Source organism: Motacilla alba, chromosome 3 (assembly GCF_015832195.1).
Source record: "Motacilla alba alba isolate MOTALB_02 chromosome 3, Motacilla_alba_V1.0_pri, whole genome shotgun sequence".
NCBI classification, from domain to species: Eukaryota; Metazoa; Chordata; class Aves; order Passeriformes; family Motacillidae; genus Motacilla; species Motacilla alba.
Genome location: NC_052018.1, coordinates 6,743,977 through 6,770,299, shown reverse-complemented (window position 1 = coordinate 6,770,299; position 26,323 = coordinate 6,743,977). Strand labels below are relative to the sequence as shown.

At 42.7% G+C, this 26,323-nt stretch overlaps 1 protein-coding gene and 1 long non-coding RNA gene across 3 annotated transcripts in view; both read right to left on the bottom strand.

The window, feature by feature from the left end:
- Nucleotides 1-7,703, bottom strand: part of LOC119698785 (CD2 associated protein) — a 75,383-nt gene extending 67,680 nt beyond the window's left edge. Inside the window, exon 1 of one of the 2 annotated variants that reach the window (XM_038131310.1) lies at nucleotides 7,452-7,703. In XM_038131310.1, coding sequence (XP_037987238.1) covers nucleotides 7,452-7,455 — 4 coding nt within the window. In that variant the 5' untranslated portion in view covers nucleotides 7,456-7,703. The remainder of the gene's footprint in view (nucleotides 1-7,451) is intronic. The other variant, XM_038131309.1, reaches the window with a different exon arrangement.
- Nucleotides 7,704-13,859: 6,156 nt separating this feature from the next.
- LOC119699086 overlaps nucleotides 13,860-26,323 on the bottom strand; it is a 48,516-nt gene continuing 36,052 nt past the window's right edge. Inside the window, exons 2-3 of the long non-coding RNA XR_005256351.1 lie at nucleotides 20,172-20,319; nucleotides 13,860-17,280 (exon numbers count right to left, since the gene is read on the bottom strand). This is a non-coding gene — a long non-coding RNA (uncharacterized LOC119699086). The remainder of the gene's footprint in view (nucleotides 17,281-20,171; nucleotides 20,320-26,323) is intronic.

Below are 26,323 nucleotides of genomic sequence, written 5' to 3'. Positions count from 1 at the left end.
TGACAGAAACATTTAGATATTAAAATGAGTGCAAATAACAATGTGATTTACCTGAAGTTATAGGCAGGCTTATTCTACTTAATCTTGCATTTACTGGTTTATGATAATGCTAAAAAAGCCAAACTACATAAAAGCATTTAAGTGATGGGAATGTTGCCAGTCCAGCCCAACTGCAGAAAATCAGGATACAGAAGAACAGATGCATACTTTTACATATTGTGCTCAGTCCTCTTCTCTACACATACACATTATTGAGAACAACCAAAAACAACACCTACAGAAATACAAAAGGCATTTCAGTAACAGGTTCTAGCTGTTTAGAAACTGTTTTATCTTTAAAAGTACTATTAAATCAATTTAAAAATTGCAAATTAGAGGTACAGTTTAAAAGGAACACTTGGCTGGCTTAAAATGGATTGGGAAGGATAAAAAAAACCCTTTAAAGATACAGAAAAAGAATGCTGTGAAATAACCAGTTTGGTGGATCATGAACACTTAGGAAGAACAATTAATACAGACACATTGAAAAAACTTATGAAATTATAGCATGGATCTAGTGCAAAGTAACTGCAGGTTAAAACGGAAAAGGAAAAACATTCTGCATTCCCTGACTCCTGAAATTCTGTCCCATCCACTCTCTTGCCCAGGAGGTAAGGACTGCAGCCAGTGAGGCCATCCAGCTTGCTGACACGGTGGCAGAGCTGGCACAGGAGTTTGTCCCCACCAGGCAGCTGGTCAGCTCCCAGCAGGGCTCACAGCCACAGGCACTGCACAGCTCAGGCCCCAGCCAGCAGCAGCCTGGGGTTATCTCTGAAGCACAGCTGGAACTGCACCCACCGTGTGACAAGGGAGATTAAATGCAAAGCAGCCTTCAAACAAATCTGTTCATAGCTCAAGGTACAAGTTCAGAGTTAAGTGATGAGATTCTTCCCCACTTCATGAAACTAGTGGTTTTATTTCTTCAAGCAGCAAATATGGAGACCCTTCCCCCTGAGTGCCAAAGATGCATTGAGAAGAAATAACTCAAAACATTCTGACAAGTTTGCTTTTATATTTTCCCCAAAAAATGAAGAAACAGTGCAACTTTGGGAAATAAAAACATACTAAGAGGAATGAAGGTACACTGGTATGTTACCAATAAAGCCACAATTGAACTGAAGAGCCAAAACCTGAAGACAAAAAATTTCTATCGAGGCCAAACTGGCAACTGCTGTAAGTGTGCTGCGCCTGGTATCAGTGTCAGTAGCATCCTCATCGTCTTCCTGCAGCCACGAGCTCGGTCTCAGTTTTTGGACAGCCAGCCTGGCTGAAAGCTGATTCAGGAAGACAGGGAAGTTCCAGATTATTTGGTTCATACAAGCAAGGGAAGAGAACGATGCTCATTAGTCAGAGGTAAGCAAAGGCTCAGACTTAACTTCAGTGCCAGCTTAAAAAGATCGAACTATATCCACAGTCAGAAACATGTGACAAAGGCCAACCACTTAGTAATTTTATCAAAGAGGCAGAAACTGATGACTTAAAAGTCTTCTTTATATAGTAAGTCAGGCAAGTTTCCAGGAACTCTAGCAAAACTGCCTTATTTAAAATTAAAGTAAAAATCATTAGTAACTGCCATCCACAAAAATCTATTCACAGCTGCTGCAGAAGCAAAAATAATGAGATTGCCTAGCACTGCTTAATTCCAAAACCATTTGCCTCTAAAGACAAAAAGCACCATGTTTACAGGGATTTATTTACTGTTAAGAAACAGTGCAATCTTAAGCCATTTAAATAATTTAAAGCAACACTTTATCTAGTTAAAACTAGAAAGCAATAACATTCATTTTGAGTTTCTTCAACAACGTCAAATTTAAACTCAATTTGCAATCACAAAGTTCTTCAGCACTAAGTGGAGAGCAGCTGCAGCCCTAATCTCTAACACCACGGGTCAGCACTGCACAAACTGCTGAAATTACAGGAAAATGCTTCATTTTTTTAATTATTCAAAATATTATATTCTAATTTATTCTGCTGAAAGCAGTCCTGGCCTAATACAGATTTCACAGAGTGTTCTGAGATGGAAGAGACCCACAAGGATCATTGAGTCCAACTCCTAAATAAATGGCCCATACAGGGACTAAACTCATAACCTTGCTGTTTTTAGCACCAGGCTCTGATGAGCTGAGCCAATCTCAGGGTCATGAGCATATTATAGGCAATAAATATTCCTTTAAGAAAAGTGAACTTAATATTCTAAATTACCTCATATTATACTCTCTACAGTGTACATCACCCCAAAGTGGAAAGATTTAACTCATCTGGCAGACAGACACATACTGTGATTTTTCCTTCAGTCTGATTTAGGACTCTGGCAGTGGCAAGACTTAAATTTTTGTTCAAAAATATCTACAATGCATCATTTTCTTTGTTCAAGATCTCTGAAAAACAAGTATTTCATACTGATTGTATATGAAGAAAGTCACTGCTTCTGCGTGGAAGTAGTGAAGTAAAACACAATCCCACCAAAAACTCTTGCTGGCATCAGTCAGAGAAAGTAAATGGCCATGCTGGTGAAACGAAGTCTGAAGTTTATGCTGGGAAACAGGGAATAATTTATGGTGAAAGGACACTTATTAACATAGCATAGTTCACACTAGAAAAGGGGCAACTGGAAAGGCAGTTTTAGTGCTTCAGCCCTGCTGTCGCCAGTGCACCAGGACAGCCATGGGTGATGCTCACACAGAGTTGGGCTCCCACACCACAGCACTGGGGAAATCTGTTTCTCACCACCCCACATCCAAAGCAAGGGACAGCAAAGGCTCAGGCACCACCTCCACTGAGTGCTGGGAACATTTTCGATCATTAGCACATTCACAACTCGGAGCAGAAACAAAAAACAACATTATGGAAAGAAAAAGCAGAATGGAATTTAGCTACCTTACAAAATACAAGATGCCAGTTTAAAAAAAAGACAAACAAATACTCACTTTAAAAGGACCAGAAGAAAAAAGTTAAACCCCTGCCAAGGCCCAGGACACATTTTAAGTGCCCAGGTAGCAATCATAGCTGATAGAAATCACTACGCCTCAGACCCACTAGCAACAAATTTCACCTGATTGAGGCACCACTTTTGTCAAGATTATTTCAGTCACTTTAAGCATTTTCATTGCTGCTCTTTCCTAACAAATCATTTTTATCAAGCTAGGTTAAGGAACTACCAGACCAGCAGTCCTATGTGACAGCATCTCAAGGAAGCAGAATGAATGGGAAGAGCAGAGCTGTGACAGCCAGAGCAGGACAGAGCAGGCAGCCACCTCAGCCCCAGACAGCGCAGTGTGCCCGACCACACATTTCCTGTGTTTATGCAACAAAACCCACTAAGGGAAAAAAAAAAACCAAGCACAGGCAGACAATGGAGAAAGCCCGTGAAGATGAGGGTAATTCGAGGGCAAGGTACTACCTAACTGAAACTAAAGCTCTTAAGAACTCTCAGAAAAACAAAAGAAATCAAGACAGTAAATACAATTCCACCCCTGCATGAAGTTGAATCTTGAACAACATGAAAAACTCTTTTCAACAAGATGAAAACATGATCAATACTAAAATAACTATCCAGTAACTGTGACCAGCACCTGGAATGTCTGGCATATGACAAAAGTACATGAAGAGAGACTTCTCAGTATGAAGCCACCAAACAATCACCCATCATTTCTCAAAAACACAAAGAAGTCTGGCAGAACAAGGAGCAGTTTCAGGGCAAAAAAACCTCACACTGAAAGGACACATTTCCCCCACTCATTTCCATATATGTAAAGCAGGGATTCCCACTGTCACAGACGGTGGCTGGCAAAAACCACAGGGCTTTTTTGAGCCCTTAGGGATGGACAACCACGGACTTGAACTATGTATAAAAAAAGATCTGGTGAAACCACAATCACCTCTGAGAAAGTTCATAAATCACTTACTGCCAGACTAGGGGTTTTTATTTTAAAAAAAAGGAAAAAAAACTTTCCACTACAAACCGGCTTTCCATATCCTTTTCCTCCCTACCTGTCTCCACAGTCAGGACTCTCAGCATAGCAGTTCTTACATTCTTGGGGGAAAAACCCCAAAAACCAAAAGAAGCAAGAGCTGAGCTGACAGAACCTCTAGCACCTTTTGATGCGATTTCTGCTCGGTCTTCACCCAAAGTCAGGATCCATCAACTCTTCCCAGTTACTGTAATTTGGTTTCCCAGTAGCTTAGGCATGTATCTTCCAGAGTCAATTTTACATCACCCTCCCTTATGGTTTTGTCTACAATAAAGAAAATGGTAGTACAAGCCATTTTACTCTACAATAAAGTCTGACTGAAGCTCAATTGCACATCCCACCTTACACATTTACTGGTAAAAACAGCAGCAGCAGGACGCTTCATCTATCCTATCCCATTTGCTTGGGGGTGTATGGAGTAGATTTTTGGTTGGGGATTGTTCTGTGAGGGGTTTTTGTTTTGTTTTGAATTGAAAAACAAATCCTGAAGTAATGTTCTAACAGGTTCTTGGAATACTACTGAGGAATACTGAAACTGCCACTGTCCCCACAGCAATATGTTAAAGTCTGCTTACAAAAACCTTTTAGATTGTTTTTTGTTGCCAACATGAAGCTAGCAAAAGGCTTCACACAAGTTTAATGTTCAATGAACTTACACTGCCAACAGAATAAGTATAAATATATTTGGTCTACAGAGTATCTGGCTTCTTAAAGTACTCCAAAATTATAATTTTCCTGAAGATAACATGTAGCAAATTCAGATACACTAACCATGGGAACCACAAATCAAAGTCTGCACAAATTTTTGGAAATAAAATAGTTGGGGAAACACATATAGCTAAGAAGATACTGACAGATGTTCAGTGGATTGCAGTTTTCCACTGTGGCAATTTATCAGCTGTTGCTGGAATGTTTCCTTCTTAGCTATAAAGCCATATGACAGTTAGCTGGAAGCTAATCTCTCCAAGTTAATATCAACCCAAGACAGCAAAAGACAATTCAATAAGTAAAGTCTTTTCTACCTAGAACATCTGAATACATTTTTCCCTTTAATCTGTTTACCAAGATGTTTCTAGAGTCATACACACATGATTAATCTAGTGCAGAAGGTAGAGAATTATAATGACAGGGCTCAAGGGTGTCACTGGACATTACCAATAACTTTATATGGTCTTGTGTGTGTCACCTCTGATCACATCTCCCTCCCCATCCTTCAGACGCCTCAATGACACGTGCTCCTGAAACATTAATTTCCAGCTACCAGAAGAACATGAAAGAACTTGTTTCCAAGGCATTCTGTACTTCTGCCCTTCTCCTTTTGGTTCTTCCAGAGTCATACTGACTGTTCTTACATCTCCACAAATCTCAAAAATCCTTGAGTTCATCAAAGATACCTCAACACTCCTCTCTAAGCTGCCTCTTACATATCAAATCCCTTCCGGAAGCTGACAAAACAGACAATCTCTTATCAAGAGCCAGCTCTACCATGATACCAGTAATAAAATAATCAACTAATGTCTTCTCAAAGTAAATTGGGAGGCAACTACTAATTACAGTGAGTGCAGAGCAAGCTACAGTTACTTCTTCTTCCACTCTTATTTTTAGTGATGTTTTATTGCACATTCCTCACCCCTTTTGACTACAATAAAGAAATACTTGGAAATCTGAATAAAGGACAACATCTTCAGAGAAAATCTGTTTAAAAGGCTCTGGGATTATTATACAATCCTTTCTAGAGCTTGGTCACCATCCTGGCAGGAACTGCTGTGTAACTGCACATACACACAAACTGTTATGGCAATAAATAACCACACAACAGCAATACTCAACACAGTGTGTGCACCCACTCAGTTCAGTCATACACAGAACAGTAACAACATGCTCATTATGGTCATCAGAAGAGGATTTCCTTTAGAAAAGGAAACTTAAGGACAAAAATACATAAAACCATGTCATAGAATAATCACATACAATCATGAACTGGACTCAGTCCCTATACAGTATTCCTCACTGTACTAATTGACTATACTAAGGATTTTAATAACCCAAACCTACCACAGGTCAATCCTGAGGTGTTTCTCATTTCAGCATTACAGCCTGAGTTCAACATGTTTAATTAGCACACTAAGCCTTTATACTTTAGGAACTACAATCACAGGCCACTACAATGACCTTTCTCACAGACATTTCCCACTTGCAAATTAAACAATGCAGCCCGAAAAGAAACTAAGAGCAAGTATTACCTATTCTGAATAATCACAAAAAGCATCTAAAAGTGAGACGTTTGGCTTCTACCAGAATTTAAAACACTAATTTCAGTTTCTATTTTCAGATTTCATTTTAAGGGTGCTTTGACCTCATAAGACAACTTCCACCGAGATCAACACACTGAAAGCAGATCTTGATAATCAGCAGAACACCAGCCAGGAGGAGCGTTTCTCGCTTCAGTAACTGGACGTTTGATCTGCGCACCGTGCACTTCTACATTCTCATGCACAACGGGGAGGCAGAAAAGCTATCCAAAACCCAGGTATCCTTCCACTTTAAAAGCTTTACTCCCGTTCTGATGGAGCAAGTTTGCACACAGCAGCATAAGCACACAGGACACTGAAGCCACGGCCACCCGCGCCGCTGCACACACCCTCCACGAGTACACCGGCGCTGCACAGCACAGCAGAGCAGGGCGGAGGAATGAGAGACAGACAAAATGACAAAATGATCCGCGCACCGTTTGGGACCCCAGTGAGGTCCGCAGTCCCTATAAAGAGGAAGTCGCTATAAGCAAAGAGAGCTCTCCCGAGCGGTGTTTAAGTTCACCCGTTGATACTTCCCTATGCCGACACTTACACTAAAAACCAGACCCATCACAAATGACTGTCTCCAGTGTGAACCTGAACTGGCACATCCTGCACACAGGAACATTCCCAGCGGTTCTACACTCACTCTCTTTAAAATACATACAGTGAGTGCTTCCGCCTTGGTGGAGAAATAGGCGAAGGCGCAGCTCAAATTGACGCTGAGTGGAAAAGGAAAAAAAAAAAAAAGGCGAAAGGGCTGGATTTAGCCATAAAAACTTTTATGCTTCACCAAGCCACTCCCTCCAAGCAGCACCAGGCATTGCTGTACACCTCGCTCTCCCCGCCGAAACGCACGGAACCCCCCGCGCCTCCTCCCAGCCCGGGCGCCTCCGCAGCCCCCGGGACCGACCCGCGGGACGGAGCGGCCCCGGCCTCTCCCGGGAGGGAGCGCTCACCGAGCACCTGCCGCACCCGCCGGCCCGGCAGCTTCCCCGGGTACCGACACCGCTCCCGCCCCAGGCATCTCGAGGGCTGCCCCGGGCCCCAAGGGTCCGCGCCCTCCCCTCGGACAAAGGGCGGCGAAGGCGCCCCCGAGGAAGCGGGCAGAGGGGGCCGGTCCCGCCGCCCGCCCCGCCGCGCTCACCCATGCTGCGACCGCCCGCCCAGGCTCGGCGGAGCGGCTCCGGGTCCCGCCGACACACTCAAGCCGGGCACTGCGGCTCCATCCGTGGCGCTACGGGCGTGGAAGGGGCGGCTCCGAGCCGCGGGCGGCCCGGGGCAGAGGCGCCGCTCGCCCGTCCCGTCCCGTCGCTCCCGCCGCCGCCTCCGCCGAGCTCGGCACCGGCGGCTCCGCCCCGCCCACGGCGGGGGGCGCCAAGTCCCGCGAGAGCCGCGCGCCGCCACCGCCCCCACGCCGTTGCCAGGCGGGGATGACGTCACCGCCGCGGCTCCGCCCCGCGCGGGGAACTCGCTCCACCCCCGGACCCGCCCCTCAGGGCAGGGACCGCCCCGGCACCGCCCCAGCACCGCCCCCGGCACCGCCCCCGGCCCTCATCCTCCCCCTCGTTAGACCCCGGTCAGCCGCCTCTCCGGCCCCTCAGCGCTCCTCTCTTCACCGCCCTCATCAAACCCCCCTTCATAACCCCCTCACAGCCCCCTCATCACTCCGCAGTCAGCCTCCTCGCAGCTCTCTCATACCTCACTCACCACCCCTCATAGCTCCTTCATCACTCCCCTCACATCCCCCTACAATCCCATCATCACCCCCCTCACAGCCCCTTCATCAGCCTCCTCATCACTCCCCTCATCACCCCCTTCACACAATCACAGAATACGTCAAGTCGGAAGGGACCATAGTGGTTCTACCTCCCTGCTTAAGCAGAATTACCCAAAGCACGTGGCATGGGATTGTGTCCAGACAGGTCTGGAATATCTCCAGTGAGGGAGACTCCACACTCTCTCTGGGTGATCTGTTCGGTGCTTGGTCACTGCACAGTAAAGTTCTTCTTCATGTTCTGGTGGAACTTGCTGGGATCAGCTCCTGCCCGTTCCTCTGGTGCCATTGCTGGGCCCTGGAGCAGAGCCTGGGCCCTGCTCTGACCTTCCATGCACACAGGGACACCCAGGGATGAGGGCCCCTCTCAAGGCTGAACAGCCTCAGCTCCCTCAGCCTTTCCTTGTAAGAAGGATGTTCCACTCCCTTCACCATCTCCATAGTCTGCACTGGACTCACTTTCAGGAGCTCCGTGTCTCTCACAGAGCCCAGACCAGGACACAACACTCCAGATATGCCTCAGCCGGGCTGAGCAGAGGTGCAGGATCACCTCTCTGATGTGCTGCCAATGTTCTTCCTAATGCACACAGGATTCCTTTCGCCTTTTTTGGCTTCAAGGACTCATGAACAGCACTGTCCCCCTCACCACTCCCTTCACTGCTGGGGCCACCCCACATCCCTGCACAAAGTCCTCCTCTATCTCTGGGTCTGTAGCACAAATCTTATGAGGAAAGGCTGAGGGGGCTCAGGTTGGAGCCTTTCACAGAAAGGTTGATTGCCCACTGGAATGGGCAGCTCAGAGACAGTGGAGTCTCATCCCTGGAGGGATGTTCAGCAAACACTGGATGTGGCACTTAGTGCCAGGGTCCAGCTGACCTGGTGCTGTCTGGTCACAGGTTGGACTGGATAATCTGAGAGGACTTTCCCAACCTAACCATCCCCTTGGCCCATGTCAATAACATCATGCATGTGTTTGTGGGCTTGTGCACTGCTTTTGAAGAGTTTATAGGGTAGGGGTCTTTTTTGTTGGGTGGTTTTTTGGGGTTTTTTTTGTTTGTTTGTTTGTTTTTTTACTTCAGATGCATGTAGGAAAGTGCTCCAAGCTATATCAGGCTGCCACTGTTTAGGTTTTTGTGGGAAACTCAGGAATGAGTGAAACAACTACTTAGAACTGAAGAAATTTAAAGAAAAAACTCTGACCCCGGGGCCAAAAGGACAAGTAAACATGGTCTGGTTTTGATGAAAATCAGGGAATATAACACAGCAGGGCTCTCTGAAGTGAAAATAGTCCCTCTTTTTTGCTGCAGACATCCTTTTATGAGTGGTTCCAAATGAGCTGTTTCAGCCAAGCTCAGGACAAAATTAGCCTGAAAAGAATGTCAAGTATTTCCAGGAGTCCGCTTTTGCTTAGCATCTTTCTCATGGCACAGAAAGGGAAAATGAGTCAGATCATGAGCACTAAAGACAAAACATGAAGTCTGAGTGTATAAACAACTATATATCACATTTTATTATGGTATTTTTTCTGCTTCACCATACTTTGAGGCAGGTGCTTCCATTTTTTTCAGCTGCAGAACTGAGAATGTACAAGTCATAGTCAGAATTCCTTGAAACAGGTGCCGTGTTTTGCTGATAAATAGCCCCATGATGCTACCTTTAAAAGGAGAATTTATTTTTTATAAAATTTCAACCCTCCTGCACCCCCAGGTTTAAAATACTTAATAAGAAGAGGAGGTTCGGGACAAAAAGGAAACATCAGCCTTAGAGTTTGAAGTCTCTTCCAATAAAAATTCAGAAAATAACTTCCATGAGAATGAATTATCCTCATCTGTCTAATGTATCGCTTTTTTCCACTTCCTTAGTAGAGCTACATGCTGAAAAGAAGGATAAAGGATAAGAGGAATTATAAATTTTCTCTGATGTAGCAGTTTTTACTTTTTTAAACTCTGCCACAAAGCTAAGTGTGCATGAACAAGAGATGAGAAATAAAATGTCAGTAGTCTACATGTTTAGAGAGCATTGAGGGAGCTCCATGTAGCCTTCTTTCTGGAAGCTGACCAAATGGCATTCCAGTTCTTATTCACTTATGCTGACATAAAGCTGCCTTTGCCCCTCCCTTCAGCCTAGAACAGGTTGGAGAGCAAAGCCCTGGTTCTTGGTTCTTACACTGTGGACAGGTGAGATAGTGGCTTTGTGAAATTCTGTTTTATTTATTGATAACTCTGGCCATGTCTGGTTCAAAGCTTCTTAGCAGCCTGAGTACAAAACCTGAGATTTATTCCGAGTCCATCTGCTCTGATGATAAAGCACCAGCATCTGCTGGTCCTGTGCTTCAGCCTCCATCCTCTTTCCATTACCAGTGAGGCAGAAATGGTATGGCTCCTGAGGGAGCCCCTGTGGGAGGCTGCTGAGCCCAAGTCTCTTTCTCCGTGGGTGAGTGCCTGCGATGCTGCTGAATCCACCCCCTGCAGCCTGAGCAGTTTTCTGTCTAGAGCTGGGCTGTGCCCTGTGAGGTGTGTGGCACTGGCAGCTGTGTCTGCTGCACGCTTTGCTGAGTCTGACAAGACTTCACAGCACTGAGGTTTGCAAAAGTGCAAGAGTCTGCTCACGTGTGACTCAGAGCAGCATGGGGACCTGTATTTAGCAATCTCATATGGGTTGGCAGTTGTAATACACGTAAAGAAAATACATCTGTGCCAGGCTACTGACTATTTTCACTCAACTGTTAAATCACGTGGCTACTTTGTTTCTTTTCTCTATGCTCTATGTCTGGTGGCATGTGCTAAATGCATTTTTACCAAAAATTGCCTTCTAAATCACCTACAATGAGTTCCTTCCTCATTTTCCACTTCAGTAAAAGCTGAAAATTGTAATGAGCCATTCTCCCTTGAATATTAGTCAATAATTGGTATTTATGCAGTCCTTTGAAAACAGTTTTACTCATATTCAGATAGATATACAGGGAACACTGTAGCTCTTGCTTTTTATTCCAACCTTCCTTTCAGTTCCAGGTATAGAGAATTGATACTCTGACTCTATGGAATTATAAAAGTGCATATTTGGTTCAGAGTACTTTTAAATCCAATTAGGTTCCCAAAACTAATGCAATCGTCTCACAAATTTGTTCAAGAAAACTTTTAAAAATTAAATATTAGCATTTTAAGTGTTTTATGATTGAGCTTAATGGAATATCTGAATTTCTACCAGCTTTTGAGAGAGGAAGGGTTGGGACATACTTGCAGATGAAGATAATATCCACAGTTAACATCAGTAACTGCTATAATTTTATTTTACAAGAGAGATCATTGTATAGTTCCTGCTATGCAAGTTTATAACACAAGATAAGAATGATAAAATTTGTCACCACTAGAGCTGATTTCTCTCACAAAAAAACCACCAAAACAACAACCTAGTAATAATGAGACTGTTTCCCTAGTACTGCTACAGTGAACATTTCACTTGACCTTTTTTGCCACTGTGGTCATCTTAAAATTACTCCAGTATTACCAAATAAAGAAACCAAAACCAGGAACTTTCAAGGCTTCTCTCTAGAGTGCAAAAAGTAAAGGAACTGACTTTTTTTTTCCCCCCAAAAAAAGTGTGTCAGCTGTTACCACACAGTGGTTTCATGCACTTTTGAGTGGCACGTGCACTGCAATAATTGTACATTCCCCTTTAACCAAATAGTTTGCTCTCAAACATTCCAGCTGAGTTGATTTTTCATGCTTTTAGTTCTCTAATGCATTTTTCATTGCAGCAACTTCTTGCACAATGACACCCATAGAAATTGACTGGGAGCAAGCAGCCTCTAGGACTAAGGAGTTAAACAGTCTGGATGGTAAAATTTCACCTCTTCTTTTCAGCAGCAGTTCTTGCCAGGTAATAACAGTACTGAAAAAATAGGATTGTGTTGAGAAGTTGAAAAATTATTTGCATGAGCAAACTCCCTCTGCTGGTTTGAAGCTGCTGCAGATATATTCATTAAAAACATACAAACTGGGAAAATATTCATTCAACACACACAGTACTTTTCCCTTCAATGCATAATCAGTGAAAAGTGAATCTGTTTATTCCACAGAAGGAGGCAGGGCTCTTATTAAAAAAAATAAGGGAGAAAATATAAAGCCACAAGGCAGTTATTTGGTTTTTTTTGTAAATAAAAATTGTATCAAAATACAGATTTTCAAGCAAGGGGAAAAAGAAGGTTGCATATTAATATTGAACTTTTTTTTTTTCACCTGTTGTGGAGGTGATTGCATGGAGCGTGTCCAGAGAAGGGAACGGAGCTGGGGAAGGGGCTGGAGCACAGGTGTGATGAGGAGCAGCTGAGGGAGCTGGGAAAGGGGCTCAGCCTGGGGAAAAGGAGGCTCAGGGGGGATATTCTGCTGCAGAATAGGGACACCTTAGCAGCTACACAGGGTCACAGGGTGGACCCTTTGGGTACAGCACAGCTCCCTCCAGCCTGGCCAAGAGCAACTGGTCAGAGTCTGCTTTGCAGATGATTGCTAAAGGATGGTGAAAAACTGTCACCAGCTGGACACAGCAAGGATCATCAGAATACAGCCAGTGATACTAAGGAATTTGTGGGGCCATTTTTCTGGCTGTTGAAAGAATCAAGCCCTAGTGCCATATCTTTCAAACCATGGAATGTTGGTCAGTGCTGATCTATAAGAATTCTATAGGAAGTGGTCTGCAAATAACTGCAAATGACTTTGTAAACCTACCATATTTTGCATTCTCACTCATTTGACAAGCAACTAATCAAAATGAGGGACACTGGAAGTTTATCCTGATTTGATTCGTCTTTAACTGGAAACTGTTGTGACAACACCACAAACATGGTTTGTTTTTTATTGGTTAAAATCTTAGTTGGAAAAGTGGAGAAGCATCAGCCAGCAGAAACAAATTCCTCTGTCCTTTGTTTCAACCACTCATGGTCTATTTCCTCCATTATTATCAACCTCCTCAGTCAGTCATGTTTTCTTTGCTATAACCAGTTCAGCCTTGACTAGTGACTACTGTTCCTTTTCCTTGTGTCATTTCTTTGCCACATGCCAAAAGCTCCATTTCGCTGGGCTGAGAACAAGACAGGGAGCCAGGACAAGTTTCAATTCTGTGGTCTCATTGTGACATATAAAAATACATTCTTCAAACAGGACCCCATGTTGATTTAAACATTGTTGCAGATGACAGCTCGTCCCATACTAAATATTTTTAAAGTTCTGAATGAAGTATTAGAAATGTCACTCCTGCACAGGTATGAAATAAAGTACTTGTAACTGTAGAATCTTGAAAGAAAAGAGCTTGGGGAGAGGGAGACATTTGTGAAATTCAGGCTAAGTACAGGCAATGATTAATCATGTTTCTGCCATGAGGCCATTATAGCAGCAATCTGAAAGAGGAGCTGCCTACCCTGATGACAGCAATTATGTTTTTTCTTTGACCTCTCTTCTGAGGATGCAATTCATTTATACTGGGCTATTACAACTAATTAAAACAAAGCTGCAAACAGCAGGGAGTGTGTGGAGCAGCTCCATCTGCATTATGCTGATAAAAACCGGTTCATATGGACGTGCAGTCGTTAACATACAACCAGACGTATAGCTGTGTGTTTCAAAGATATTCTGTTTGATTTGAACACAGGTGAGTTTTCATCTCACAGTTTGTAAATCACACCGTACTTAAGAAGAAGAAAAAAAGCAAACTGTGTTTTTCACTGGATTTATTTTTTTCTTCTCTAGTAAACAACCGTCTACCTTCTTCCTTTCTAGGTACATTTGGCATTTTGCATTTGTATTATGTTCCTTTGGCAGCCCCTGTTTGGGATTTCCTTATATTAACATTTAGCACAAAGGAATCTCATCTTCAGGGTCCAATGGGCTAATGGTTTCCTTCGGCATCTGAATAAATCAACAGCTGTGGCCCTCAGCCATTTTGTCTTTCCAAAATAAAAGTAACGGGAAGCTGCTTGTTGTTGTTGTAACAGTTCTCACACATGCTCTGCGAGCAGGATACAAAGCCTTTTTTCTGCAGAGATGACTTCACACAAAACATACAGCATTAGAAATGTAATTTTCCCCTCACACCATCAGTAACAGCAATGTAGCCAAACTTGAAGTGATCAGGAGATAAAAAGTTTGCTCAGAAGTCAGTGAATTTTATTAAAACATTTGATTCATAAATACTCATATCACAGTAAATGCACATGTTGTATATGTGCCTGCATTTCTGTGACACAGGCAGGATGATGGTATCAACTGAAAGTGCTTTTTTATTCAGAGACAGTCACTGATACCTGTACAGGGCCTTTGTGCTGGAAGTTGTGCTGTGGTTGCCAACAGCAGCTGAGGCACTGACACAGCAACTGGAATGTGTCACTCTTTGACACTGAACTTCTCTTTCTGCCTCTCTCACTCCTGTGCTGGTTCTGGTGCTCATCTGGTGGTTGTGTGCAGTAAGTTCAGTTTTGACATCCGTCAGGAAAGTTTAAAGCAGGGAATTGTTAGTCTCTAGAGCAGTGTGGACTTGTCGTTGAACTGTGTCTGATTGGATTTTTTAAAATTCCAAATAAAGCCAGTCTATCATCAAAAGGCTGGATTCAGTGAAGAAACTCTGCACAAACTACTTGCACTCAGGGAACTATTTTGGGTGTGATTGTCTTGTGGGGTGGGTTCTGTGGTTTTGTTGTGGATTGTTTTTTAATGGAAGTACAGCAAAGACACACCCTTAAGGCTCCAGGACACAAAGATACCGTTTTCTCTTGGGAGCCTTTAGGAGAAAGGGATGTGAGGTTACCTGTAAGTTTACATTTTCCTGTATTGATTTGCCTAAGCTGACAGTGCCATGAGCAGGGTGCTCCCATCAATACCCCAGGCTTCCACAGAGAGGCCAAGACAAAGCAGTGCAAACACACTTCATGCCTTAAGCTCAGCACAAAGCCTCTTCTCTCTTCATCCTCCAACAATGTCAGATTGTCATTAATTTTCTTGAAACTGGCAGCCTTTTTGCAAGTGCTGTTCAGGCACTTTTGAGTTTATAAATAGCACTCCCAAAGGGCAGTCATTCTGTACGTCTGTGGAATTGCCACAGTTGACCAAATATCCACTGTTAGAAAATTCTATAATAAAATACTATTTTCCCTGACAATTACACACCCTCAGTTATACCAGCTGAACTCTGTGTGCTTCTAGAATAGATGCTTCAGTAGACGCTTCTGTGAAGTGTAAAATTATTCCCAGCAAGCTACTAAATTTTACAAAATAATGTTTCCTGCATTTTTGGTTCTGAAAGTTATTATAAATATTACAAATAACAACTGACAAAACCATTAGGCATTACTACAAGGAAAACATTGCCCAGTGCTAGAAAGAACACACATTTCTCCCTGCTTGGCCCCAGAAAAATAAAACCCTATAAATTATTTTTTCTGTTGTCAAAAAAAAGTCAGAATTATGATTGGATCTACTAAATATGAAATATTTTCAATGAGAAGTATAAGCTCTCCTCTTAGTATGGTACTTGTGACTATGAAGAAGGGCCCCTTGGCAGCACTTTGAAGGCTTTCACTGATTATTTTTTGTTGTTGTTATGCAGAGTAAGAACTCAGATGTTTATCTACATTCCTGCAGGCTTGTATATCCTCTCCCTCGGGGCATTGATGCCTGCTGCCAAGAATACACATCAGGTTTCTAGAGAGGCAGCAAACTGAGCCAAACAACAGACTGAGCACTTCAGGAGCACCTGATTGCCTTATATTTTCCCTCCTAAGATGTCAAAGTATTGGGGGTTATTCAATTTACCATAGTGTATTCCCTCCCACAAAAGCAGCAGAATATGCGTTTTCTGTTTCACCTATTGGCTACAAGTGTAAATTTTGACTCTGTATTCCCACTTTAACTGTTACTAAAATCTCAGCCTGAAGGAGGAAAAGCAGCTCCTGTTCTGCTTTCAGAGCCAATGAAGTTACAGATGCAAACAGAAGATTTGATTTATGGCCTGACAAGTAAAATGTTTCTGAATTCCCATTCTAAGTGGGATGGTGAATTGAGATTATTGCTGCTTCTCCTCATAAGTGTGCAAAGAACTGCAAGTTTTTTGTTTGCAGAGGAAGACACCACAAAGAAATTAATACAGGATACTTTCTTGCATTTTTGGACTTGCATTTGCCCGTGGGGAAGTGCAGAGGGGAACGTGTGACAGAGAAGGCGAACGTGCTCCAGCCTGTCCCTGAGTTGCCAAAAGCGTATCATCAAAGGTATTTGCAAACTTGAGTGTTTTTTCTAAGGAAGCAACATTTAACTAAGTCATCAGCTGATTTGTGAGTTGATTACCCACAAATTTGGGCATGGGTAACACATATCCTACCAAAAGTTGAATCCTTTAGCTGACACTCTCCCAAAAACATCCACTGAGAGAACAGTTTGCAGACACGATGTTTCCTATTCTTTTTCACTTCTCCATCTATGTTATTTCCAGCCCAGACTGGAAAATCAGCATATCTTCTTCTATCTGATTTGTCCTTATGCTTCGCCCCTTCACATCAAACTCCTTCTTTTTCAGAAATTCTTGTTAATAGTTATTCCAGAGCTCCTGCTGTACTCAGGAACTCCCAGTCTCCATTCATTACCTTTTGTTACAAACAAGAGGGAGAACAATGGTTTTGTTTAAACACAGTGGTCTGCAGAAACATCATATTTTTTCAGAGTGAGCTCCTAGAAGATAGAATTGGTCTGATATAAGGGCAGAGATCAACGCATTATTGAAGGAAGGAAATTTCCTGTTTGAGCAATTTTTTCACCATAGAATCAGAGCTCTGTCATGAGAAATCAGAATTCCAAAACTTATTCTTGTTCCAATTTGTAATGAAAGCAATTTGTGCGATGAATATTCTAAAAGCCACTTGCTTCTGGGGAAAGAAAAATGGTTTAAACATTCCTTGTTTTTTTCTTTCAGTGTTTATGTTTGTCTCATGACTTGTCGATAAAGACCAGATTTAGGGAGTTTAGTCCTTTTAAAACAGTTCTCTGACATCCCAGGTGATTTCTCTGTGATCCCTTTTCTTCTCAATGAGCGAAAAATCCAAGTGTCATAGACTGGAATATTCTTTTGGATTTTAAGATAAACATTGAGGAGAGGCTCATTTCATCTGCTTTTAGGTGCATGCTTTAGCTACTCTGCTGATGCAGATTCACTTGACAATCTGTGGAAAGGAAGAAGCGGGCACTGATGGGAAACAGTTCTTCAGATCCTCAAATAAGTGTCTGAGTTATAAAAACCCTGGAGAGGTACCAGCATCTTTCTGATGGTTGTGTAGGGAAAACACCCAACCACCTTAGACTTGACTAAAGTTGGATAAAGCAAACGCCATCATACAAATTCCTTTTGCAGCATCTCTGTGTTAGTTTTGCCTTTAGGTTCTGCTGAACTTCTGTTTTGCTTGCAAACAAAATCAACAGTGCAGTACAGACAATCCAGAGTTGGATTTAGCTCATTAAAGCTATATTAAAGCTTATAAGCAGCACTGCTCAGAATCAATAGACACAAAATGGTGGTGGATGTGCTTAGACTGGAAATTAGAAAAGAGATATTATGGCAGAGCACTGGCATGATATTCTGGAATAATATTTATACAGGAGTTTGGAGAGAAGTGGCATTAATGGTTCTCAGGATGAAGCTTGCTCCTTCTATGTAATGGATTATTATTCAGTGATTTGCTTAGTAGCAGGAAAAAGGACTTGGTTACATTGTTCCCTAAGTCCATGTATTAACATACACACATATAGAATGTATGTTTGTATGTGTGTGTGTGCTCTTTATTAATCTTCTAGAAGTCCTGGGCACAAGGGTCAAGTTCTTACCAGTCCATGGAAAACAAAGGGCCCAGGCATCTGTGTGCCTTCACAGCTGATACAAGTACAGCGTGGCTTTCACTATTCCCATTTTGCCTTTGATGTCCAAACATCCAGGAGTAACTCTAACACAGCACACAGGTGCCAGAGCAAGCTTAGCAGTGCCAAATCAGAGTCCTGGTGACAGCAATCATGGTAAAGATCTCAATGAGCTGGCCAGTCTGCAGTCTGAAGTCATAGCATGGAAGGATGGAATTGTTTAGTTTGGAAAAGACCTCTGAGATCATCAAGTCCAGCCCTTTACCCAGCATTGCCAAGTTCACACAACCAATAAACCATGTCTGCAATGGCAGCATTTACTCATCTTTTAAAAATCCCCAGGGATGGTGACACAACCCCTCCCCTGGGCAGCCTGTTTCAATGCTTGACAACCTTTTTGGGAAGAACTTTTTTCATAATATCCAATCGAATCTCTCCAGTGCAACCTGAGGCCATTTCCTTTAGTCCTGTCACTTTCTGCTTGAGAGGACAAAGCACCCCCACTTGGTACAACCTCCTGTCAGGAGATGTAGAGAGTGAGAAGATGCCCCTGAGCCTCCCTCTTTCCAGCTGAACACCCCAAGCTCCCTCAGCTGCTCCTCATCAGACTGGGTTTATTAATGAGTTATCACAGTTCCACTTTCCTTCTGTTTCTTTTTCCCTGGAAGAACAGTCTTCAGATTGCCAGAAGGGCATCCTTAAAGGGGCAGGTAGAGGCACAGACCTGCAGTAATGACTACAACTCTCTCCTGCTCTAAAAGGTAAAAAAAAAAAAAAAAAGGGAAAAAAAGGCTGAAATCAAGAACTGAAATCTTCTCTCAGCTTTGGCTGTCGTCCTACAATACTGAGTTACCACCCCAGGCCAGGAGTGCTGGAACAGTGCTGTTTGACAGCTGCTGATTTACCCCTGTGCTCGAGCAGCAGTGATAGGTGCCATACACAAGCCAGACACTTAAACTGTCTCCACTTGTGCAAGCTGTGACCTGGAGTATCTGTTTCTGTGAGGTGCCAATCCAGCACCTGCCACAAAGTGTCTGTCTCAGAGCAAGGGAACAAAGGGAAGTCCCAGTGACTCATCTTCCAGCTGTAATCCCAAGGAAGTGTCACAGAAGGACAATAGAATGCTTCTTCTGCAGTGAATGAGTGGCTGTTATTACGAGACACATAAAGTATGCACACGGTTCAATTTCACCCCTACCAAAGACAAGAAAGAGACACAAAATATGCCTAATTTTACTACACTCTGGAGTTTTGCTCTACGAGGTCCTTGAAGAAAGTCATAGTGGGATGAGTGTCATTGCAGTATCTGGTAACAGCACTGTAACTTCCATGAGAAAATGTGATGCATGTGATGTAGTAATCACATTCTCCTAGACTGCATTTTCAGAGAGGGAGGGAGAAAAAAAACCAAGAGCTATTATGTAATTTTTACATGGCGACTTCTTTTCTTAGAAAATGAGATCTTTATTCCTTCTACTTACTTATTTTTGTCAGTGCAACATTGCCCTACACAGTCCTCAGTCTCCTATTGCTCTGCTGTGTCACCTTTCACATGTATTTGGGTTTTTTCAACAGCTTAATCTCCCTTTGCCCATTCCATTTTTCTCCTTGTCCTTCTCACCTCCACTAACACTATTAATTTTTGTTTAAATTGTGTATCCATTTTTATTTCTTTCTGTAAAACTATTTACAAAAGAGTTGGTATCTAATCCAGAGGTCTGTTCTGTGTATCTTGCCATTTGTAGGAAATGCAGATAATTTTTGTAATAAGCCTCAGGATGATACTTGTCTTTGAAGCACCAGCTATTCACCTGCTGCCTTAAAAACCCTCTCAAGTCATTCCTCAAAGAAGTTGTAACAGTCACAAATGTGTTACAACTGCTTGTAATTTTGAGTGTCTAATTTTATATGTCACCTGGTTTTCATAAAGTAACATCTAGTCCCAATTTCAGACAGTCAGCACATGGGAGCACAGCTTGATCCCAGCAACAGTGGGGCAATACCAGAGCAAGGAAATAGAAAGTCCATGATCTGGGAAGGCAAAGGAGCTCCAGGCACAGATGCAAACCAGAGAAGCTGAAAAGACTGGAGGTCAGAGGGAGAAAAAGGCTGATAAGGAGCTGTAGCCCACACAGCAAACACAGACCAGGGAAACAAAGGCCTTCTCCAGGAAATGAGCACAAGTGTTGGAGAGGAAACTTACCTCACATAAGAGCTTTGTATCAGATAGATCTGAGCTGAGCTTTGGAGACCAAAGCCTTTCACCTAGGGAAATTGATTATTTTTGTGTTTGAGGAAGCCATCTGGAAGATGTTGGATATTCATTTAAGTTCTTCATATTTGGAGAATTTCTGTTAAAAAAAAATAAAGAAAGTAAAAAGACATGAGAAAGGGGAGGAAATGACACAATTACTATAACACAAGAAAAACCTGAGCCAATTCAGCAAGCCAAAACAGGCCTGGAGTGACTGGTCTGATCTTTCACAGCTTGCAGCTTTAGGGCATGAAAGTACATACTAAACAAGAGAGAGAAGGAATCACAGTAAGGAGGGTCTTAGGGGGAAATTGGATCTTAGGGTAGAAATTATTGAAGAAGAGAAATAATCATCAAAAAGGGGCTGCTTTTGAGGAACCAGAAGAGAGAAGGAGCTGGGGTTAGCTGAAGGGTTGTTCAGAATTGAGTCATCAGCTTTTTTTATCCTGGGAAGAGAGACAGGGCTCAGAGTCTGCCCCGTGGGGTGTTAGAACTGGAGACACAAATCCTGAAATTACAGAAGGAAACTTCAAATCGTTTTACTCTGTTTATTGCTTAACTTTGGGAGAAGTGTTCCTGGTCATTACATGCTATTTTTTATCTTCTCCACCTTTAACAAGTTGCTGTCATATTTAACACAGTGATTCATTAGTGTGATGGGAAAGGAAATTTTTTCAGGTGTCTGGGCTGGGGCTCAAACCAATCTTCCCAACAGTCCTTCACAGATAATCAAAACCAGCCCTTATGGCTGCCATCCATGGCCCTCCAGAAATATTATAGAAAAGCTGAAAGCACTTTAATGGTTTACTTGGGTGTTGGAAAAAGGCTGCAGCTGCATTAAGCACTGTGAAACACCTGTCCCCAAAAAACCTGGTCCCAAAAGTCCAAAATGTGGGAAATTACACAGGCCACAGTTCTGCCTGGGATCAAACTTTATTCCAAGAAGTACAAGAAAACTGTACTAGTCCAGCCCAGGAAGAGAATCAAAAGGACTTAATGGAAGAAGAGGAATTCAGCAATAGGAAGATTTTAGAAAAACAAAGTTCAGCCCAGTAGGAGTGGAAGGCTGCAGTCTACTTCTTCAAAATATAAACCAAAGCTTCTGAGTTTAGATTTTGCAAAGTGTAGTCAGCCTATGACAGTTTATTGTTTTTCTGAGAAAGCTTCCTTTGTCCTTGTGTTTTTTTCTACAACAGATATTTATAGAAATTGTAGTCATAAAGTTGCTAAAAGCACTTCCTCTAAATTACATAAAGGTCTGTCTCCCAGTATCACAAGGACCTTGTGATATCACAAGCTTCCCAATACTTTTGAGACCTTTTTTTACAGAATAGAAGAGCTCTCTGACTGTTACCATACACTGTCCATGTGCTCAAGGAAAACACTTGCCCATAGGAGACAGTCACTGGCACAAAGTAGCTGGAGTAGTAACTGCAAATGGTTCACATTGTCAGTGGTGGTCTTGTTGTTGGGGTTTTCAGATCTTTAAAATATGTCCTTGAGCTGCTTTTTCTTTGGAAGTTATTTATTCAGATTCACCAGCATACTCCATGTTGTTCATTTCCCCTAGACAGAAGTGCCTGTGCTTGTGGCCTGTCTTTAATATCCATCAAAATGTTGTGTGCTTCCACCTCATCCAGTATTTTCACAGTAAAGTAGCTGTGTACCTTCTGTTTAAATCTGGGCTATGTTCACCTTTATGGATGAGAAGACCCTGGCATATTCCCATTAAAATTAGACAGATTAGAATACTGAACATTCTGAAATAAAGCTAAAGTGCCTGGGTTAATTTTATATCCAACCGAGCACAGAATGGTTGATTGCAGTGTTCAAGGGGAAAACATGAGATTAAAGAATTGATCTAATCTGCATTGTAGTTTGTTAGAAAACATTATGTATTTTAGTGGGCCTGAACATGCACGTTGCCTGGAGTTCAAAGGAAAAAAACAACCATTTTTAAATCCAGCAAAAGGTTTAAAAATGTGGAGAGCACAGTTGCATAGTAAACAATCCCATGAACTCATGCTGTGCCCTTTCTTTGCCTGCCTTTGATGTTGGAGCTCCCATTTTAATTGTACAGACTTGGTCCTGCTGCTTGTGAATTTGGTGGGAAGACCTCTCATCAACTTTCATTGTGCAAAAAAATTACTTGAGATTCTTACATGGCTTTTTAGGACAATGAGGCAGTTTTGTACTTTTACCATGTGATGGAATCCTAAAACCTCCCCCGTGTAGGAAGGAAACAGAACCAGAAACGGAACCAGGGCTGTGTTGCACTGTCTTTCTGCTCCCAGGGAAAGGAGGAGCTGCACCCCTATTTTCCATCTGTTGTCCTTTTTCCTTTCTTCACCAAAATGCCAAAAGGAGACAAACAACAGAGCAAAAAGGATCAATGGAGGTACAAGGAGAAGGAGCAAAGAAGGATGGGGATAGAGGGCTGTACTGAGTTGAAATAGCACCATAAAATCTTAGAGGGGTTTAGGTTTTGAGGGAATTTTGAAGTCCATGGCCCCTGCAATGAGCAGGGGCATCCTGAACTACATCAGGTTGCTGAAAGCCCCATTCCACCTGACCTTGAATGTGCCACGGTGGTGGCAGAGAGGAGGTGGCTCTGATGCCTCCCACACTGTGCTGATGTTGTAGCACAGTATTTTTGAGGGGAAATGGGATACCACTCCCCAAAATCCAGTGTCACCCAGTGTGGATATGATGCTGCCTCCTTCTTCTCAAAGGTGTGTCATTGGTTCTTATGTAGAGAGCCATGAACACAAGATGTGTGATACTCTGCCTACATTTCCTAATTGCTAGAGAAGGATTTTGACACCAAGCTTCCCCCCAGGAAAGGAAGGAAAAGTAACACGGAAAAAATTGGAAATAACTTCACTTGTCCAGCTTGCATCTTCCTAAGCTCCCTCATATTCAGAAAAGAACAATTTCCCTTGAATTTGACTCTGTCTGTGACTCAGATGCCTGCCAGAGGTCACTTCCAAAGGTGGTCTCCACTAAATCAGTAATCCCTGAAATAAGAGCGGGTGACAATTATTAATTGAGGAGAAAAACCATCTGAGGCTACTCCCAAGAGCAGACTAATGGAGGTTGGCCCTAATCTGTACAGATTGATTGAAATTAAGGTTTACAGTGCTATAGAAAAGATTTAGAAAGTGCCAGTGGAGGCAAACATGTCCCAGCCTTGCCTCTGGCTGCTGCCACTGTTTTCTCACGGGAGACAGAAAGCAATGGACACAAGCAAAGAGCCCAGGAAATGTAAAATGTCTTGAGCAGGAGCTGCAGGCACCTGCAGGGAATGGAGAAGTATTCAGAGGGAGGGGAGCAGAGGGGCTTTGAGCATTACACAGCTCATTATGGCTTCCACACCATCTGGCAGCATCACACACATCTAATTTAATTTGGAATTGAGGTGATTTCCCAACACATTGTTTTGCTCTTGAAATATCTCCCTCAATTCCCCTTTGCTTATTTATTAACAAATTAGGGTGTTTGTTGCAGCAGATGAAGCAACTTGCATTCACAACACTGGTTTAAAAATAGTAACAAGAAATCTAATAGCTCAAATACAGGGTGTCTACTTGGAGAGTAAACATGTCTTCAGTGTTAGCTCAGCTTTTAAAACAAACTCAGTAATTGCTTCCAGAGGTAAAATATTTGCAAGCTGTTATTACAGCACACATTCATTAAAGGGAAGGAAACACAGTTGTCTCTTCGGAGCAGGCAGACAGGAACAGAGAAAGCTGGGCTTCATAATTAATCTTCAAGAGCTGTCAGGTACCTGTACCTCTGACAACTCAACATTAAAACCTTATCCACGGAGCATTCATCCATGCTGCTGTTTCCCAAGCCAGCAAAAGAGGTTGTGAATTTGTTAATTAATTTCTGGGAAACACCATGGGTCTGTCTCCGAAAGCAAATAGCCCAGGGAGTTAAATGTCTTGAGCAGAGGATGTAAACCTGCAAGTGATTTCAGGGTTTGAATATTGTGTATTCTTCAAAAGCAATGGAAGGGGAGGGACTGTGCCAGCTAGCTCATGTCCTGACACAGATGTGTTTTTTCTTGAAAGTGGCTATTTCATGTCAGAGAATGTGATCCTGCAACTGCTAAAATTGACAGCCAGCTTCTTCACACCAGGATGGGCTGGAATGGGGACCGTCTGGAGATAACAGAGGCAGCACTTCACTTTCTACAGATTTCTTTGGAGTTGTGCAATAGAACATATCTCTGGCTTTTGTTGTTCACAGAAACATCCCTCACAGACAGCAGCACTTTCGATCACGGTCTTAGTTCAACTTCTCCTGTCCTTGACATAATTTGGAACAATTTTGCACTAAAAATAACCAGGCAGGAAAAAAAAACAACCAAAATAAAGAACTCAAACAAAACATAAATCTACATTGTTTCCTTCTCAAGGGATAATAATAAGGTGATATGGCAGCAGGCCACAGCAATAAAATGCCCCATATCTACACTGCACATATGCTGCATCAGAATGGCACAGTTCTGTTCACAGGAGCACAACCTAAATTTAACTGTCAGGGGCTCCATACCACAGCAAGCTCAGTTAAAATTCTGATGCTTAAAAAATCAAGAGCCTCACTAGCACTGAGGACATTTGGAGCACACAGCCTGCTTTGGAGCTTCTAGCATTTTCAGTGGGAACACAGGACATGTGAATCCCAGGGTTACGCACATGTACACACTGCTCTGGATTGAACCTCTCTAGACTTAATTTTTAGCCAAGGGCTACTTAGAATTTAGAAATTGGGCAACCCTCAGCTGGCCTGGTTCACTCCAGTTGTGTAACACGCATGCCAATGTTGTGATTCCTCATACACAGCCAGGAGCAATGCTCATCTTTTTGTAGGAGCCCCACTGCCCAGATCTCTTGCCCAAGAGGAAGACTTCATATTACAGCAGCAGTTTTTCCTGAAATGCTTTGAATCCCCACTGTACTGTACTCTAATTGACAGGATTGTGGCAGCAAAGACTACACCTCTGTTAAGGGAAGGCCCTTGTGGGCCAAACATCCATGGCATGCAGCTCTTTTTCTGACTTGGGAGGTGTTTATTTGGGGCTGGAACCCCGTAGGGAGTTCCCTGCTGGATTTTTTAATGTGGATCTGTAAAGCCAAAATTTGGCAAAAAAGCAAAGTGAGACCTTCAGGAAGCTCCTACCCTTGGGAGCATCCTGCTGGTGGTCACCATCCATTGGTCTGGAAACTTCCCCATTCAGCCCACAGAGAATTTGGGCTGTGTGAATTCTCCTGAACTGTCTGTTGTACCATCTGCCTTGCAGGTCTGCCTCAGGAACCTGCTGTTGAAAGGAAGCAAAGATCTTCAGATTTCCAGACTACTGCCCCTGTTTCTGCCATCTTCCACCCTCTTGTGCATAGGTTCAAAGAAAAAAGATTATGGGAAGATATTCTTTGACCAGGAGCAGCACCATATGGTTATCCTGGTTCCCTTGCACTCTTTATTATTCAGAAGGAGCCTCTGTACAGAGTAAGGAAATTTTATAATGATTGTCTGCAAGGATTTCCAACAATCAGAACTCATGATCCGCAGGGATTATTTGGTTGATTGTGAAAAGTGTTTCATTTGTCCTGCTACAGAGGAAGCTCAGTGACTCACTGTTTGAGATATAACAATGATTTTTGCCAGACCAACTTCCCACAAAGGAGAGCATTTAGTGTAAACAAATCACTTACTGTGGAGCAGGACTGGTTTGCAGTGCAAGAGAGGACAGAATTCACTGCAGCAAATGCAAGCTGGAACAGTTCAGTCACTTGGGACTTCAAAACATCAGTGCAAGTGTAATTTCTGTAATTTGATTATTCTATCTCCCTTCACAGTGTACAAGAAGAACAATTCTTTTCCTCTTTTCAGGAGTCTTTTTGTGTTTAAGGGTTGTTAAAATCTTTTCCAGCTGCTCTCTTTTCTAGAAATGTCTAGAAGTTTCTAGTAGGCTATATCTTTCCTGAAGTGTTTTTCCCAAACCAAGGACAGGTATTCCATCTGCAGCCTTGTCAATGCTATCTAGACTGGCAAGGATATTTCAGCATCTTACTGGTGGAACCAACTGATTGTCT